The sequence below is a fragment of the Pelodiscus sinensis genome, chromosome 3 (assembly GCF_049634645.1).
Source record: "Pelodiscus sinensis isolate JC-2024 chromosome 3, ASM4963464v1, whole genome shotgun sequence".
Classification (NCBI taxonomy): Eukaryota; Metazoa; Chordata; order Testudines; family Trionychidae; genus Pelodiscus; species Pelodiscus sinensis.
In genome coordinates, this window is record NC_134713.1 from 6,966,267 (window position 1) to 6,985,483 (window position 19,217).

General features: G+C 52.4%; 1 protein-coding gene across 2 annotated transcripts in view; it reads left to right on the forward strand.

The window, feature by feature from the left end:
- Positions 1-17,284: 17,284 nt before the first annotated feature.
- The window catches only part of EPHX2 (epoxide hydrolase 2), a 100,800-nt gene continuing 98,867 nt past the window's right edge, over positions 17,285-19,217 (forward strand). For both annotated transcript variants that reach the window (XM_075923324.1, XM_075923325.1), the window contains exon 1: positions 17,285-17,451. In XM_075923324.1, coding sequence (XP_075779439.1) covers positions 17,351-17,451 — 101 coding nt within the window. In that variant the 5' untranslated portion in view covers positions 17,285-17,350. The remainder of the gene's footprint in view (positions 17,452-19,217) is intronic.

The window sequence follows — 19,217 nt, forward strand, 5'->3', positions numbered from 1 at the left end:
AATGCTTTTAACGGAAAAGTTTTCCGTTAAAAGCATTTTCGGAAAAGCGCGTCTAGATTGGCAGGATGCTTTTTTTTTTTTTTGCGGAAAAGCGTCTGTGGCCAATCTAGACGCTCTTTTCCGCAAAAAAGCCCTGCTTGCCATTTTCGCAATCGGGGCTTTTTTGCGGAAAACAAATCTCAGCTGTCTACACTGGCCCTTTTGTGCAAAAGTTTTTTGGAAAAAGACTTTTGCCCGAATGGGAGCAGCATCGTATTTCCGCAAAAGCACTGACAATCTTACATGAGATCGTCAGTGCTTTTGCGGAAATTCAAGCGGCCAGTGTAGACAGCTGGCAAGTTTTTCCGGAAAAGTGGCTGCTTTTCCAGAAAAAGTGGCCAGTCTAGACACAGCCCAGATGTGGCCTTATGTATTCTGAATAGAGAGGAATAATCACTTCCCTCAATCTGCTGACAACACTCCCCCTAGTGCAGCCAAACATGCCATTCGCCTTCTTGGCAACACGGGCCACGCCCTTGACTCATATGCAGCTTCTCAACCACTGTAATTCCCAGGTTCTTTCCTGAACAACGGCTGCTTAGCCAGTCTGTCCCCAGCCTGGAGCAGTGCTCAGGGTTCTTCCATCCCAAGACTCTGCACTTGTCCTTGTTGAATCTCATGTGATTTATTTTGGCCCAACCCTCCAATTTGTCCAGGTCACTCTGGACTCTATTGCTGAACCCAGGCTGCATTTGGTAGCAACCAGACGGGATGTCAGGCTAGATGTACACTACCCAGATTGTAGGGCCAGCCGGGCACACAGCTGAGCAGCTCTAATTTCCAGCTGACTTCTGGGAGAAGAGCTATCCCTTCCCCCCTGCCTGGCTTATTCCTCCTGGCCGAGGAGAAGGAGGAGGCCACAAAGACTCTGCACCAGGAAGAGGGGAAGCAGCAGCCGAATGGCGGAGAAGCTGGATTCAGGGCAGCTGCTCCCATCTCCCCAGGAACCGTGGACTGAGGTGTGAGTGGAATGGGCTGTGACAGCCGGATGTTACAGGTCTGTATAGGGGAGCCGCGGCTGGGCAGTGAGCCAACGCACTGGGGCCCTGATGAGAGAGACTTTCTGAGCCTGGCTTGGAAACCCGCAAGGGCCTATTTGCCTGGAATGGAGACTGGACAAGCCCTGACTCTCCAGGGGACCTACCGAGAACGGCTACTGCACGCCTTGAACTGTAGCCATTGAACTCTCTGTGAGATACCTGCAACCCTCCCCTTTCCTGCTGACCAGAAGGGTCCCTGGGCCAGAACCCAGAGTAGTGGGCGGGCCTGGGTTCCCCCTAACCCTCCCCATGACCCTACAGAGTCAAGGGAAAGACCAGGACTGGGGGGGAGTGTCTCCCCAAACCGTGAACGAGCCCGTCATGAGGGTGTCTCAGTAGGCTGGGATCCCTGCCTCTAGTGAAGAGAAGGAAGCCGTGTGGAGGGCCCCAGTGAACCTCTGAGGCAAACATTAACCCGCAGGAGTGCAGGGCCCATGGGGTGTGGTCAGGGCCTTGCCACGGTCCCCGTTACTGGGCCTCTTTTTGAACCTTTCCCCCCCGTTTGACAGCAAACCAGTGATAACTACTCTTTGAATATGGCCTTGTGGCCCCTTCTGCACCCAGCCAGACTTCCTGGCCACAATTCCCTAGTGGTCTCGTGAGCATGTCATGTGGGACTGTGTCAGAAACCTTATTAAAATCAAGCTGGATCAGGTCTACTGCTTTGTCCTCCCACCTCCTCCGCTAGGCCAGCGATCCTGTCAAGGATGGAAATTAAGTTGGTTTGCTCCTGACAAATCCATGCCGCCCATTCCTGATGACCCCACGCTCCTCCAGCTGTGGACAAATGGAGTTTGTCATTATTTGTTCCAGTATCTTTCCCGGTGCTGAAGTTAGGCTGATTGGTCAGTAGTTCCCCAGGGTGCCAGAGGCAGGCTCTGGCTGGCAGGAGCTGACCTAGGTGGTTCCCAGCCAGCAGCTCTGCAGCCTCCCTGCCTGTGTGCTGGGTGGCTTTTCCATGGGGCTCTGCTCCAGCACAGGGAAGGAGGAGTCTTCATCCTTTCCCCCTGCCTTCATCCTATTGGCTGGAAACTGGCCAATGGGAGCTTGGGGATTTTGCTAGGGGTCGGGAACATCACATGAAGCTTTCTCCTCCCTGCTCAGCTTGCAGAGCAATTAGCAGCCTGCTGTTTAAAGCGGCTGCTTCTGCTCTGTAGTTAAGGTGCTAGTGAAGCAGCCGTGGGTCAGATCCGGTGGCTTTGCGCGTCAGATCCAGTCCCCTAACTGCTTCTTGCCCACTCCTGGGTTGGACATTAGGAAACACTTCCTAACTGTCAGGGTGGTCAAACACTGGAATAAGTTGCCTAGGGAGGTTGTGGAATCTCCAGCACTGGAGATACTTAAGAGCAGTTAAACACACGTCAGGGATGGTCTAGACAGTGCTGGATCCTGCCATGAGTGCCGGGAACTGGACTCGATGGCCTCTCATGGTCCCTTCTAGTCCTAGTATTCTATGATTCCCTCCCAATGGAGCTCTGCTGCAGGGTCTATGTTCCCTGATGAACACACAGACACTCCAATCCACGACCAGGGCACGTCAGAGAGCACCGGTTAATCAGCACTCACAAGCCGACTCCTTAAATGTCTCATGAGGCTGGGTGCACAGCAGTGCCAAGCTGCGACCCGCATGTGCCCTTGGACTCACTTTAAGCAGCTACCCTCATACTCCCCCAGGTTCAGCGCCTCCCTAGCCCCACTTCCATGCCACGACCGTTCTGCCAGTACCCCGCTTACTGAGCAAACCCTGCAGGAGTTTTGGGGGTGAAATGTTTAGAGCTGAAAGTAACCTGGTTGTAAGAGTCTTGTGTGAGGGACTCATCAATTTAGCTCTTCCAGCTTTGCGTCTCCTCTTGCCAAAGTCTGGACACATCCACTGTCATCGTCAGGGTGGAGCCTCGTAGTATTTTAGGAGCTGGATGGGGGAGTGGGAGGGATAGGGAGAGAAGTAGCTGAATTTCCCAGATTGCTATCTTTGGCCTCTTGGCCTCACCTCATTCTTCAAGGAAGGGGCCAAGTCAAAGGTTGGAGGGCTAACCAGCTTCCTTCGGAAGTAATCAGGTCTTGATGGCCCTTGAACAAGTCATGATTGCAGGGTCAAATGGCCACTAGCGCTAGCACACTGGCTGCGGTGAAGTCGAGCAATTCCTCGGGCCCACATCTCCGTGTGTGCCGCATCCCCGTGGATTTCATTTTGTTTCGGACTTGAAGGAAGCCTGGCACTCCCAGTGAAACTCAACTGGAGCGACGTGGTGAGGAGTTTCTGAACTGAATTCATTTCGAATGGGCGAAGATCACCTGCAACCGGAGCTGCTCCCTCCAGTTGGGCTGGGCATCCGTCGTGAAACTCAGATCCCAATTCTGAGTGTCCATTTTTATAGGGAGTTTGAGCCTCCTCTGCCACTGAATTCCAATGCGCATTTGCTACCTAATTCCCCTGGGTTCCTTTGGCAATCTCACTCTGACAGGTTAAATGTTTTGCCCAGTCAGACAGTGGGCAAGTGGCACTAGCTCATAGACTAGCTAATAAAAAGCCACTATCCTAGCCCCGTCCCCCTCCCTGTTCTAACCACTGGGCCACACTGTCAGGCCTGGAGCAACATGGTCCTCCTTGTGCCACATGTGTCCTCTCTCTCTCTCTCTGTGAAAAGGAGCATTTCCTACCAAGCGAGTTACTGACTGGCAGCTGCTGAGATGAGATGTCACAACGCCATAGGCCAGACGGTGCCCTCCCTGCCTTCTGTCTGAACCTGATGAAGCTGTCTCACAGAGACAGGCTTCTTGGCAGAGTCCGTCGGGGCGCGTTCCAGTCACAGGCCTGTCCCTGGCTCGCCCCGTGTTTTCCGGTCAATTGCGATGAAGCCTGAATGGAAGGCCCGGGGGAAAGCATTGGCTGTCCCAAGAATGACAGAGACAGCAGCAGCTTTCTCCTCCTCACTGGAGACGTGTCGGCTTGCGGGCTCTTGCCATTCAGATGGGTGCAAAGCCCCCCTTGCTGCAGCTCTGGAGAGCATGGAAACAGCCTTCCTGGGCAGAGAGACGACCAAGTGGATGGGTCCCTGAAGCTGAAAGAAACCTGCGTTCAATGCCCTGTTCTGCCTTTGGTGAGTCGCTTTGTGCCTCAGTTTCCCCTCTGTACAATGGGGATAACTGTCCTGCCTCACAGGGGGGCTGTGAGGTTGCAATTGAAGCGCTCAGGTCCTATAGTAACAGGAGGGCTGTATCAGCCAGGTGAACCACGTGGCTCCTCTGCGGTGAGGTCACTGCTGTGGTTCCTGGCCACGTGACTGTCAGAGACTTGGTTTAGGATGAGATGGTTGGGGAGCAGCTACCCGCTGTAAGCTCTAGGGAAGCAGGGTGCTTCAGAGGCATCTGCTGGATGGGAAGGGTGGCGACGGTTCTGCTGGACCGGATCACTTCTTTGTAACATGCACCATGCACACATTGAGTCAGCGCTGGAGAAAGGGGTAAGCGGTGAGGTGGTAAAGTTTGCGGATGGTACCAAACTTTAGGATCGTCAAGACAGAAGCAGACTGTGAGGGACTCCAAAAAGATCTCACCAAACTGAGTGATTGGGCAACAAAATGGCAAATGAAATTTAATGTGGATAAGTGTAAAGTAATGCACATCGGGAAAAATAACCCCAACTATACGGACAGTATGATGGGGGCTAATTTGGCAAATCAGGAAAGAGAACTTGGAGTTATCGTGGACAGTTCTCTGAAATCTTCCACACAGTGTGCAGCGGCGGTCAAAAGAGCAATTAGGATGCTAGGAATCATTAAGAAAGGGATAGAAAATAAGACCCAGAATATCTTACTGCCCCTGTATAAAACTATGGGACGCCCACATCTTGAATACTGCGTACAGATGTGGTCTCCTCACCTTAAAAAAGTTATTTTGGCCTTGGAAAGGGTTCAGAAAAGGGCAACTAAAATGATTAGGGGTTTGGAACGGGTCCCATATGAAGGGAGGTTAAAGCGACTGGGACTTTTCAGTTTAGAAAAGAAGAGACTGAGGGGGGGGATATGATAGAGGTATTTAAAATCATGAGTGGTGTGGAGAGGGCGGATAAAGAAAAGTTATTTATTAGTTCCCATAATAGAAGAACTAGAGGACACCAAATGAAATTAATGGGTAGCAGGTTTAAAACTAACAAAAGAAAGTTCTTCTTCACACAGTGTGTAGTCAACCTGTGGAACTCCTTGCCAGAGGAGGCTGTGAAGGCTAGGACTATAACAGAGTTTAAAGAGAAGCTAGATAAATTCATGGAGGTTAGGTCCATAAAAGGCTATTACCCAGGGGATAAAATGGTGTCTCTGGCCTCTGTTTGTCAGAGGCTGGAGAGGGATGGCAGGAGATAAATCGCTTGATCATTGTCTTCGGTCCACCCCCTCTGGGGCACCTGGTGCTGGCCACTGTTGGCAGACAGGATACTGGGCTAGATGGACCTTTGGTCTGATCCAGTACGGCCGTTCTTATGTTCTTATGTAGCTCTTCCCACCAGCCCTGGCACCCCCATTCACTTGTGGGCAACTGTATTAAGTGAGCAGCCTCTGTGCTCCCAGGTCTAAGATGCAGCTGCACCGGGAAGGGTGGAGGCCTAACCCCCCCCCATGTGCTACCATAAGGGGCCCTGGCATGATTTAGCCTTAACCAGGCTGGTGCCTCAGTTTCCTCTAATGGTGACACCAACAACTGTTTGTATTAATGAACCAAGGGCTGTGAAGAGCCTGGCGCAACCTCTTGTGAAAAATGACTTCGGTGTCTCCTTCGTCTGCCTCTGCCAGGCTTTTAAGAACTTGCTTATCTCACGCCGACGGGTAGAGAGAAATTGGAGGCATTTGATTCGCCACTTACCAGCAAGCTGGTCTTGTTTAGCTACTTGGAAAACCAGTTCCAGCAGGTACCAGAGCCAAAGAACCCCCCTCCACGCCCCCAGCCCTGCCCTGCCCAGGATCTGGAGGGATTCATGCTGTGGCAGCTTCCAAAGCATCTCCCCCAACGGCAGATTTTTCTCCTCCCCTCAAAGTCTGATCGCCCCAGAGCAAAGCTGTGCAGAGTCTCAGAAGGGTGGCCGTGTGGGTCTGTAACTTTAAAAGCCACGAGTGATCCGGTGGCACCAGCATGTGTAGAATCATGAGCTTTTGTGGGAAAAATGCACTTCCCCCGACGAACTGTGCAGAGTTTGCTATGAAATGCATCTCAGCCTCCCATGTTTTCCTGGCTGGGAAGGCTTCAGCGGGTCGGCGGCTTTCTGAGCCTTTTTTGGACCTGTCATTGCAGCTCGTTTTTGTTTTTTTCCAAGTTCGGAAGCAGACGGCTTATCCAGCTCAGGGGCATCCAGGAGTGAGAATGGTGGGGGGAGGGGAAAAGCAGGGACATGGACCCCCAGCAATAGGTGGGGGTGGGGTGAAGAGATCTTCTGTCCCCTGAGGTCCTGGCAGGAGCTGATGTAACCTACACATCTACTGGGTGTGGTGCACCGTCCCATGTCGACTAGACTGCTTACAGAGTGAGGAAGAATGAGTTTGCTTTACAAGCTTAGCTGCGAGCCAGATGGCTTTTAGCTCAAGTGGTAGAGCAGGGGTGGAGGATCGCAGGCCCAGGGGCTGGATGCAGCCCCCCAATTGCCTAGATCTGGCCCCCAAGGCTCATGGCTCCTGCCCAGCATTAGGGAGCCCGCACTGGTGTTTCACTCCCTCTGCCACCCGCCCACGGGGCTGGAGCATGTCAAATCTACTAACCTGGGCCTCCTTAGGCTCTGTGGTGCAGGGAAACCGTGGGGAGCATCTCTCTCCTTTTCAGTCTGGGGCTTCTCCCTTGTGTGCAGCCCCCAACTGATTTTTCTGTGGGTCAACGGCCCCCAACCCCAAAAAGGTTCCCCGCCCCCGCGATAGCGGCTCATGCACTAAGCTCCAGAGGTCCCCGGTTCAGTTCCACTAGTTGACATTACATTGACACCTCCTCCTGCTCTCAGTGGAGGTACGGAATGTGCCCTTCCAAAAGCATGGGGATTCACATGCCTGTGTGGTTCACTGTCCCATGGAGTGGCACTTAGACCACTCACAGCGAGCGATAGGAACGAGGGAGCTCAGCAGACTAAGCTGCGAGCCAGCTGACTTTATAGCTCACGCTGCAGAGAAGTGTGTCTCAATCAGTGGTACGAGCACTCTTGGGGGTACTCAAGAGAAGTCGGAGAGGGGGGTACGTCAACACAACTGAAATTTGGAGAAAACTGAATTTTTGTTTTACGTTTTACAGTGCTTTATTATTTTTGTCCTTTTTACATCCAACAATTTCATCGCCCACCCGGCTACGATTAAGTTGTTTTAAGAAATGTGTTGCAACGGTAGAAAAAAAATGTGTGTCTGAAAACTGTAGGTACTGGGGGTACTTCATAGAATCATAGAATAATAGGACTGGAAGGGACCTCGAGAGGTCATCGAGTCCAGCCCCCCGCCCTCAAGGCAGGACCAAGCTCTGTCTACACCATCCCTGACAGATGTCTATCTAACCTGTTCTTAAATATCTCCAGAGAGGGAGATTCCACCTCCTCCCTTGGCAATTTATTCCAATATTTGACCACCCTGACAGGAATTTTTTCCTAATGTCCAATCTAAACCTCCCCTGCTGCACTTTAAGCCCATTACTCCTTGTCCTGTCCTCAGAAACCAAGAGGAACAAATTTTCTCCTTCCTCCTTGTGACACCCTTTTAGATATTTGAAAACCGCTATCATGTCCCCCCTTAATCTTCTTTTTTCCAAACTAAACAAGCCCAGTTCATGAAGCCTGGCTTCATAGGTCATGTTCTCTAGACCTTTAATCATTCTTGTCGCTCTTCTCTGTACCCTTTCCAATTTCTCCACATCTTTCTTGAAATGTGGCGCCCAGAACTGGACACAGTACTCCAGCTGAGGCCTAACTAGTGCAGAGTAGAGCGGCAGAATGACTTCACGAGTTTTGCTTACAACACACCTGTTGATACAACCTAGAATCATATTTGCTTTTTTTGCAACAGCATCACACTGTTGGCTCATATTCAACTTGTGGTCCACTATGACCCCTAGATCCCTTTCCGCCATGCTCCTTCCTAGATAGTCGCTTCCCATCTTGTATGTATGGAACTGATTGTTCCTTCCTAAGTGGAGCACTTTGCATTTCTCTTTATTAAACCTCATCCTGTTTACCTCTGACCATTTCTCTAACTTGCTAAGGTCATTTTGAATTATGTCCCTATCCTCCAAAGAAGTTGCAACCCCACCCAGTTTGGTATCATCTGCAAACTTAATAAGCGTACTCTCTATCCCAATATCTACATCATTGATGAAGATATTGAACAGTACGGGTCCCAAAACAGACCCTTGAGGAACTCCACTTGTTATCCCTTTCCAGCAGGATTTAGAACCGTTAACAACAACTCTCTGACTACGGTTATCCAGCCAATTATGCACCCACCTTATCGTGGCCCTATCTAAGTTATATTTGCCTAGTTTATCATTGTTAATACTTATCATTGCCTACTTATAATTGTTTTCGAAAAGGGGGTACTTTATAAAAAAAGGGTGAGCCACACTGCTGTTGAGGCTCCTACGCTCAGCTGCAGAGGGCCCCCGGTTTGAATCCCCAGGGTGGTGGTTACGTGTGCATGCCCTTGGGGATGGTATGTGCTGAATGGGTGGGCCCAGTATGGCCATTCTTACAAATGCTGATGTCCCCAGAGACCAGGTGCAATCAACCCAGAAGCGGAGCATTCGCCAGGTGTAGAGCAGCATGAGGCCAAAGAGCGAGGGCTGCCCTAGCTGGACATCAAACCAGAGAGCGAAAGCACAAGAGCTGGAGCGAAAGCTCATGCCAATGGCCACACTGGGTCAGCCCGATGGTCCATCTAGCCTAGGATCCCAGCCACTTCAGAAGACATGAACTGCACAGGCAAGTACTGAGTGATCTGCTCCCAGCTTCTGGAAGTTGGAGGTTTTGGGACACCGTCCTGGATGGGCTTCCACCAGCCTTTCCCTCTGTGGCTCAGGCAAGGGTGGATGTGCACTGTCAGGGCTTGAGCGGTGGCCAGGCCTGGTGCTGCCTCTGCGCCAGGGGGAGATTTCAGGGCTTTTCGAGCTGCTGCCTGGCACAGAAAATGACATCCCGGCCAGGGGAGGGCAGCAGCTAAACCCTTCTCTGCAAATACCCAACTGGCTCGGGCTTGAGAGAAGGGTCCCCTTTGTAAAGCTTAAGGCAAAAGGGGCCATCCGATCCTGTCATCTGACCCCTTGGGCAGGGCTGAATTAAGCCTTCTGGGGACCCTGGGTTAGTAGATTTTGTGGGGACCCACCAGGCTCTGGCGAGGGGCCAAAAATGAAGGATTCAGTGTGCAGGAGGGGGTTACTCGGGAGCGGGATGCAGGGTCTGGGTGGGGGGGAGGGTACAGAAGCAGGCTGGGAGTGGAGGTGTGGGGTTCGGGGCAGGAGAGAAGGTGTGGGAGCAGGCTGGGGATGCAGGTGCAGGGTCTGAGAGGGAGGGTGCTGCAGGAGGAGGGTCCTTACCTGGCAGGGAGGGAACAGGCAGCTCCACATGGCCCTTTGCTTGCAGGCCCCGCCCACTGCTTCTCCCTTTGACTGCAATTCCTAGCCAATGGGAGCAGTGGGGGTGGAGCCTGCAGGTGAGTACCACTAGTGGTGACACATGCGGCTCCAGCCCGGGAAAGGGGGAATGGTAATGTTCAGAGTGGCTTTCCCTCCACTCCTTCCAGGCAAAGCCACAGAGTTTCTGCCGCCATTGAATTATTTATGGGGCTCGGTCCTGTGGCTTCTCCAATGGTTCAAGGCCCTTTTCAGAGTGGCACACGTAATAGTCCTGGCGTGGTCTCACCAGTGAAGTCCACAGAAATATAAATCACCCCCTCCCCATTCCTGTTATACGCTCGAGCCTGCTTTCACCCAGCCTCACATAGAGCTCAGATTCGGTCCCCTGGAACCTCTAATCGTCTTCTGCACCGGGAATGCCCATGTGCAGAAGCTGGGACTCCAGCAACCCTGCTGTATCAATGCCAAGGGCTGACGGTCTCCAATATTTGTATCCTCTCTCTCCTGCAGGATGTGTTCCAGACAGGGCAGCTGCTTTGGGCTACTGGATTTATGTCTGTGTGGCAGCAAAAGGCACCAGGGCCTCGTCGCTGTCTTTCCGCTAGAGGCCACAGAATAGAATGAGGCGCTGGGACTGCACAAGGAGCTGTCACTGTGCATGACGTGGCAGAGAGGCAGCCCTTGTTTTGGTTTGCAGAGAAAATGGCTTGGACAGGACCCCGGAGGGAAGCGCCGGAGGGGGAGGTATGGCCCCTGTCAAGGACCGCTCTCAGGCGGAGCCGTCGTCATTATAAGCTGCCTGCCTACTGCCCTCCAGCTCAGCTGAATCGATCTCAAAGGAACGGTTCCACCTTTCAAAGCAATGTGCCGGACTCTGGTCTGAATGACACCTGTGTAAATCTGGATTAACCCCACTGATTTCCACGGGCTTTGTCTGAATTTGCACCAGCATAGCTAAGCTCAAACAACAGCTTCTGGAGAGCATCTGGGAGGGGAGTCAGCATGATCGGTGTGTGACTCCCCCATTTGGGGAAACTGGGTGTGCCCAGATCTTGGTCCTGCCCCGAGGCCTGTCCCTATTTGGTCTGCGGCTCCTGAAGCCCTACCCATGTTCCATTAGGGTTGCCAGATGGTTTAACCAAAAATACAAAACACCCCCCACTTCCCCAAAAAACCACTGGGGAAAAAATTCTGTTGAGGAAAAACAGGAGGAGACCAAAGTTGTTGAGCAAAAAAAAAAAAAAAAGACCTTGAAAAAAAAAACCAGCGTGGCCCCTTTGAGGCTTTTTGGCCCTAACATGTTGCCGGTGGCTGACCTCCATCTTGTTTTCCTGCTCCGGGCCAAACAGCTCCCCTGCAGAACGAGGGAAGCACCCAGCATTTTCGCCTCCTGGCCGGGAAAAAAATCAGAAAGTACCCGACAGTTTAGGTGTCCGGTATTTTCTGAAATTGTTTACCAGACAGGAGGCGAAAGTACTGGACTGTCCGGTTCAATACTGGACTCCTGGCAACCCTATGCTTTACCTCTGGCCCTACTTGGCCATCTCCTTTCAGCTCCTTGCTCACTGCTTATCCTTTTTGCCCCTTTTCCCACTCCCTTGCCTACTGCTTGCCCCTCCTCAGCCAATCCCCTAAGCCCCATCATGGCTTCTGTGTGCCTTTTCACACCTCTTGTGAGGTCCCCACGGGCATGTTCCATTTTTATTGCCCTTCTCTGAACATAAGGTTTTAATATGTAATAAGAGAAATTGTCTAAATCGCCAGTATATGAGAATAGAGCCCGGAGCAGGGCCAAATAAAGTGCGAGGCTATGTGCAGAGGAACCAACTGCTCATGCTTCCTGCCGGCTTTGGTCCTAGAGAGTTTTGCCTGAGGGAAGGGCTGACAATGCCTGCAAGATCCGGTCCTTTAAACAGGTGACATTGCTGGCACCATGTTGAATATCTGATGTTTTCCAGGCCAGATCCTGTGCCTATCGCCTTGATTTGCTTCTCCATTAGTGGGGTCACGTGTACAGGCTAGAATTTACCCAAGCAGGTCAGTTTCCTGTATTAGTCCACATTCTCTGTGTTGGCAGAGCTCCATCCACCTCGACAGAGCTGAGCTAATTTACACCCGCGAGGAATTTGTCTTATCACCTGCTATTTAGGGGTAGATGCTAATCTCAGTGGTGCTATGTCTAGACCAGTGTTTCTTAAACTTTTTGAGACCATGCAACACCAAACAATGATATTTTTTTATGCGGAATACCTATGAAAATTGTATTTTTTTTTAAAAATGTTGTCAGACAAAGAAAAAAAAAGACAAAAACAAAGAAGTAACAAAACCAAAGAAGAGGTTGTGGAACACCTGTGAGTTGTTGATGGAACACAGAGCCAGCCCAAGGTACGGGCTGACCGGGCTACCGTCCGGCGCGCCCCGTTGTAGGGGGCGCCATGCGGGGCTGCCGGGCTGGGCAAGGGTGTCACCACGCATGCTCCGCATGCCTCGGGCAGTGCCACACTTGTGCCAGGCACCCGGGGGTGGGGCCGCACATGTGCTGGCACCCAGGGGCGCTGCACACCTGAGGGCAGGGCCACGCATGCGTCACACTTCTGGGGGCGACACCGCACTCCCGGGGCCCGGGGTGCACAAATGGCTCGGGCCGGCCCTGATGGAACACCAATTTTGCGGAACATAGTTTAAGAAACACTGATCTAGACTGCAGGCTTCTTTCAGAAGAACCTTTTTTCGAAAGAGAGCGTCCACACACAAAAGCGCATTGAAACAGCGATCTGCTTTTCCGAAAGAGAGCATCCACACTGAACGGACGCTCTCTCGCATTTAAGCTGTGATTACTAAGGGCGGAATGGCTATTAGAGCACCTGTGCTTTTTCTGCTTCTTTCAAAAGAACTCCCTCTTCCCCATCCACATGTGCCTTTTTCGGAAAGAGCTCTTTTGGAAAAATTCCTCTTTCTCATAGAAAGAGGATTACCAACGCCGGAAAAACGGAAAAGTAATTCGATTTACTTTTGGAAGAATGCGATTGCAGTGTGGACTCAGGTTTTGTTGGGAAAATGCCTGTTTTGCTGACAAAACTCTGTAGTGTAGACATACACTGGGTGTCAATCCAGATGATCTCCTCTGTCTTCCTCTGTATTGACACCAGTGGAACTAATCCAAATGGGGCCCCTCCCTTTTTGCCAGACTGGCCCAATTTTCCTGAAAACGGGAAGGTTCCAGGGTTTACTGTGAGTCACTCAAATGGAAGCAGAGATGGGAAATAACCAGGGTTTTCTGGAGGGAATTCTTTGTTTAATGGAAGGGGATAAATCTGTTCCAGGTGACTTTGCCACTACTTGGGTTGATGTTAGGTGAGGAAGTACAATGTTTAGGATGGCAGAACAGAATTTTCCAGGTTTTGAATCATAGAATCATAGAATAATAGGACTGGAAGGGACCTCAAGAGGTCATCGAGTCCAGCCCCCCGCCCTCAAGGCAGGACCAAGCTCCGTCTACACCATCCCTGACAGATGTCTATCTAACCTGTTCTTAAATATCTCCAGAGAGGGAGATTCCACCACCTCCCTTGGCAATTTATTCCAATATTTGACCACCCTGACAGTTAGGAATTTTTTCCTAATGTCCAATCTAAACCTCCCCTGCTGCACTTTAAGCCCATTACTCCTTGTCCTGTCCTCAGAAACCAAGAAGAACAAATTTTCTCCTTCCTCCTTGTGACACCCTTTTAGATATTTGAAAACCGCTATCATGTCCCCCCTTAATCTTCTTTTTTCCAAACTAAACAAGCCCAGTTCATGAAGCCTGGCTTCATCGGTCATGTTCTCTAGACCTTTAATCATTCTTGTCGCTCTTTCCAATTTCTCCACATCTTTCTTGAAATGTGGCGCCCAGAACTGGACACAGTACTCCAGCTGAGGCCTAACTAGTGCAGAGTAGAGCGGCAGAATGACTTCACGAGTTTTGCTTACAACACATGAAATCATGAAAGCAAAATGAACAGCCAGGAAGGGATGGCTGCCAGCATGTAAGGTCACTGATCCCACTGTGGTGTCACCACGCTCAATGGCTGCGTCTAGACTGGCAAGTTTTTCCACAAAAGCACCTGTTTTTGTGGAAAAACTTGCCAGCTGTCTACACTGGCCGCTTCAATTTCTGCAAGAACACTGACGATCTCATGATTGTCAGTGTTCTTGCGGAAATGCTATGCTTCTCCCATTCGGGCAAAAGCCCTCTTGCGCAAATGCTTTTGCGCAAGAGGGCCAGTGTAGACAACGCGGTATTGTTTTGCACTAAAATGGCGATCGGGGCTTTCTTGCGCAAAACTGCGCCTAGATTGGCATGGACGCTTTTCCGCAAAAAGTGCTTTTGCGGAAAAGCGTCCGTGCCAATCTAGATGCTCTTTTCCGCAAATGCTTTTAACGAAAAACTTTTCCGTTAAAAGCATTTGCGGAAAATCACGCCAGTCTAGACGTAGCCAAATAGGTTTTTATATCACACTCATTCCCATAGCGTCCGCACACCTTCCACTAGTGCCTTAAACAACAGAGTGATACAGCATTCCCCTCCCCACACTGTTTCTGCGAGGGAGAAGGTGTCTCCAACCGGCAGGGTAGCTTACACCGTGTGCCGGGACGAGCACGTCTGGAGCTCCTAGAGCTGCCAGCGTCGTTCCCCGCTTAACAGCAATGACAGTGTGATCCAGCCAGCACCAGTCCTCGCTTTGTATCTGACAGCGACCGACAGTCTGGGCGCCGGAGGCGAGGGCCTCAGACTGTTCGTAGCACCGCAGCTGTGGAAAGCGTGAGGCGCAGACAATCGGTAACCCAGACAATGGACCCTTTCAAGCCCAGATTAAAAATAACTTGGTGCAGACATGAGTGGGGAAAGAACAGCACAGCTTGTGCCACGGGCAAAGGACAGGACAGGCCCGCTTAAAGGGGGCACGGTCCTGTGAAATTTGGCCCCTCATTTCCATTAATAAAAAACTGATACAAAACCTGGACCCCCAGCTGGACCATTGGACCTCCGGCCAGCATTGCCTCATGGCATCCCTATATCCACATTATTGCTCACATTATTCTGCGAGTGCAAACACTTAGAGGCTGCTTGTTCAGGTTGGACCTCTCTAATCCGGCATTTTCTGGTCCAGAAACATCCGTGGTCCGGTAGGATTGTAGTTAGCTGGTTGTCCACTTATCCTGGGTGTGGCCAAGTTTCCCATGGGACAGAGAGTTTGTTTACAGCCCCCAGTCCTGGCTGTCAGTGTTCTGTGCTGTTATTTAGCTCTAGTTTACCCCTAAATGACGTCTAAGAGCCCAATAAGCAGTGGACGTGTTGGCGATGTTGCTAGACAATATTGACCGCCTGTGGTTCAGCAATTCTCCGGTTCAGCCCCAGTCAGGTCCAGAGGGTGCCAGACGAGAGCGGTTCAACCTGTACAGCCCGTAGGTGGTGATGCAATAAAATACAAGTCCTGGCCTAATACCCTCAGGACTTGACTGGTCCAGAGCCACGAAGCTTGTTGGACCACGGTAGGGCAATGCCGGCTTCTCAGCTGCGGGTCTCCCAGCTAGCCGCCTCTGGACCCCTGACCTGGCCTCCAGGCCCCAGCCTCCCACCCCAGCCAATGAGCTCAGATGCCCACCCAGGCCACTGGCCGCCAGCTCCCTGCTGAGCTCTGCCCCCAGCCTCCAGTTCTGGCCACCAGTTACCAACTCCTTGTTGTACATGGAGTGCCCCAGGGGTGGGTCCTGGGGCCAGTTTGGTTCAACATTTTTATGAATGATCTGAATGAGGGGATGGATTGCACCCTCAGCAAGTTGGCAGATGACACTAAGCTGGGGAGAGAGGTAGATACGCTGGAGGGCAGGGATAAGGTCCAGGGTGATCTCAGCAAATTAGAGGATTGGGCCAAAAATAAATTGCATGAGGTTCAACAAGGACAAGTGCAGAGTCTCACACTTAGGACACAAGAGTCCTAAGCATTGCTCCAGGCTGGGGATCGACTGGCTAAGCAGTAGGTGTGCAGGAAAGGACGTGGGGATTACACTGGATGAGAAGCTGGATATGAGTCAACAGTGCGCCCTTATAGCCAAGAAGGCTGATGGCATATTTGGCTGGATTTGGAGGCGCGTTGCCAGCGGATTGAGGGAAGTGATGATTTCCTGTCTATTCTGCATGGGTGAGGCCACATCTGGGCTACGTCTACACTGGCATGATTTTCCGGAAATGCTTTTAATGGAAAAGTTTTCCATTAAAAGCATTTTCGGAAAAGCGCGTCTAGATGGGCAGGACACTTTTCCGCAAAAGCACTTTTTGCGGAAAAGCGTCTGTGGCCAATCTAGACGCGCTTTTCCACAAAAAAGCCCCAATTGCCATTTTCGTGATCGGGGCATTTTTGCGGAAAAGAAATCTCTGCTGTCTACACTGGCCCTTTTGCGCAAAAGTCTTTCGGAAAAGACTTTTGCCCAAATAGGAGCAGCATAGTATTTACACAAAAAGCACTGATTTCTTACAGTAGGAAGTCAGTGATTTTGTGGAAATTCAAGCAGACGGTGTAGACAGCTGGCAAGTTTTTCCGGAATAGCGGCTGATTTTCCAGAAAAACTGGCCAGTCTAGACACAGCCCTGGAGTATTGCAGCCAGTTCTGGGCCCTGCATTACAGAACGAATATGGACACATTGGAGAAAGTCCAGCGGAGGGCAACAAAAATGATGAGGCGGCTGGAACACATGACCTATGAGAAGAGGCTGAGGGATTTGAGCTTTAATCCACAGAAGAGAAAAGTGAGGGGGGATTTGATAGCAGCCTTCAACTCCCTGAAGGGGGTTCTAAAGAAGATGAAGCCAGGGTATTTTCAGTGGTGGCAGATGATAGAACCAGGAGCCATGGTCTCAAGTTGCAGGGGGGAAATCTAGGTGGGATATTAGGAAAAACTAATTCACTAAGGCTGCATCTAGACTGGCAAGTTTTTCCGCAAAAGCAGGTGCTTTTGTGGAAAAACTTGCCAGCTGTCTACACTGGCCGCTTGAATTTCCGCAAGAACAATGACAATCTCATATAAGATGGTCAGTGTTCTTGCGGAAATACTATGCTGCTCCCATTCGGGCAAAAGCCCTCTTGCACAAATGCTTTTGCACAAGAGGGCCAGTGTAGACCACGCGGTATTGTTTTGTGCAAAAAAGCCCCGATGGCGAAAATAGCGATCGGGGCTTTCTTGCGCAAAACTGCGTCTAGATTGGCACGGATGCTTTTCTGCAGAAAATGCTTTTGCGGAAAAGCGTCCGTGCCAATCTAGACGCTCTTTTCCGCAAATGCTTTTAACGGAAAAACGTTTCCGTTAAAAGCATTTGCGGAAAATCATGCCAGTGTAGACGCAGCCTAGGAGGGTGGTGAAGCACTGGAGTGGTTTAATGAGGGAGGGGGTGGAATCTCCATCCTTCATGGTCTGGAGTGTGTGTGTGTGTGTGGGGTGGGGGGGGTTGTTCTTGGCCTTAACACCCCCCAGGTCCCAATGACAGGGCCACAGCGATCCTCACTCGCTCTAGGACCCAGCGGAGCCCGGCTCTCGGGGCAGGACAGGAGGGGCGTGGCCCGGCGGGCCGGGGGGCGTGGCCCGGGAGGGGGCGGGGCGGCGGCGCTCTAAATGAGGGGCTGCGAGGCTCGCGGCTCCCCAGAGCGGCGGCCATGGCGCGGCGGGTGGTGCTGTTCGATGTGGGCGGGGTGCTCTTCACCCCCGGCCTGCAGAGCTGGTGCGGCCGCTACGAGGCCTCGCTGGCCCTGCCCAGGTAGGCGCCGACCCCGCCCGCCCGAGCAGAATTCTCCCGCTGCCGGCGGGGCGAGAACCGTAGAAATGAACGATTTAATTTTGTGTGTGACGGGGCCACCCGCACCGCGGCTCCGCGGGGGAGGGGGAGGTCTGTGTGTTCTGGAGGGGGGGAAGGGAGGGTTGCAGGGTATTGGGGCGAAGTTCAGCCGCCCGTACCCTAAGATGCAGGGTAACGTGGGGTGCAGGGGGTGCAAGCCATGTGTATGGGGGGAGGTTCAGCCCCCCCATACCCTAAGGTGCAGGGCAGGTGGGGGAGGGAAGGTCAGTCCCTGCCACCCTAAGGTGCAGATGCAGAGGTTGCAAGGTATATGGGGTTGCAAGGTATATGGGGGGGAGTTACAGCCCTCAGTACCTTACCTTACGATCTAGGGGTTGCAGGGTGTGTGTGTGTGGGGGGGTTCAGGCCCCTCTGTACCCAGAGTTGTGGGGATTGCAGGGTGTTGGTGGGGGAAGGTCAGGCTCCCTATGTACTGTGGGGTGGGAGTTGGGGGCATGTAGCAGAAGGGTCAGGCTCCTAGTGCATCCTAAGGTGTGGGTGTTGGGGAGGTTTGAGGGGGGACATTCAGGGCCCCATACACGGAGACAGAGTGGGGAAGAACTGGCTTGGCAGCAGCATTGCTGAGGAGGGTCTGGGCGTTGGGTTGGGCCACAACTTCAGCCCGGGTCAGCCCGGGACAGCAATGGGATGCTGCTGCTGCTACAATGTAAAAGGAGTGCAATTTTAGTGCAATTTTAGGTCGCATTAGCCCCTAGTTTGCAAGTCCCGGGAGGTGATTGTGCGGCTCTACTCGCCTACTTGCCACTGCCTAGGCTTCAGCAGCAGGAGCAGCATGTCCAGTTGTGGTCAATGCTGTATGGAAAGGATGCAGAGCAGGGATGGGCAATACTTTTTGATGGGGGCCACGCCAAGATTTTGGTAAAGGGTCAAGTGCCGCACTTCTCTATGGAGAGAGTGTGGGATCTGGGATGGAGGTTGGGTGCAGAGGGGAGCTCGGGGTAGGGGACTGGGGTGAAGGCGAGGGTGTGGGGTCTGAGAGGGAGTTTGGGTGAAGAAGGGGGATGTGATCATGGGCAAGGAATTGGGGTGAAGGCTCCAGGGCCACGGTCACCAACCGGTGGATCGTGAGCTCCCGGTCGATAGCAGGGGCTCTGAGTTGATCTTTAGCGCCGTCTGCTCTGAGCATGGTGCAGCTGGGATGGGGCAAAGAGGAGCGGCTGCCCGGCTAGCTAGCCATGGTGTTCAGCCCAGGTGTACCACGCTCTACCTGGGCTGGAGCACAGGGGAAGCTGCCTGGTCAGCTGGCCGCGGTGTTCAGCAGAAGCAGAGGCTGTGCCGCTCTCCTGCTGGCTGGGAAGCCTTTCCTCTTTGCTTCAGCCCAGCTGGAGCAAGGCGCAGCCTCCCCGGGGCTGAGGGGCTGAGCACGGTGCAGCTGGGGTGGAGCAAAGAGGAGCGACTGCCCAGTCAGCTGGCCATGGTTTCCAGCCCAGGTGCACCACGCTCCACATGGAGCAGAGGGGAAGCCGCCTGGTCAGCTGGCCGTGGTGTTCAGCAGAGTGTGTGCAGGGGACTCCCTGCTCCCACTGGCACCCTGTCCCCCCTCTGCAGAACTCTGGCACCATGCCCCCACCCCAGAACCCTGTCCCTTGCCCCCACTGCCACCCTGTCCCCAGCACCCACTAATACCCTTTCCCAGTACCACGTCCCCTGCTCCAACAAGCAGAGTT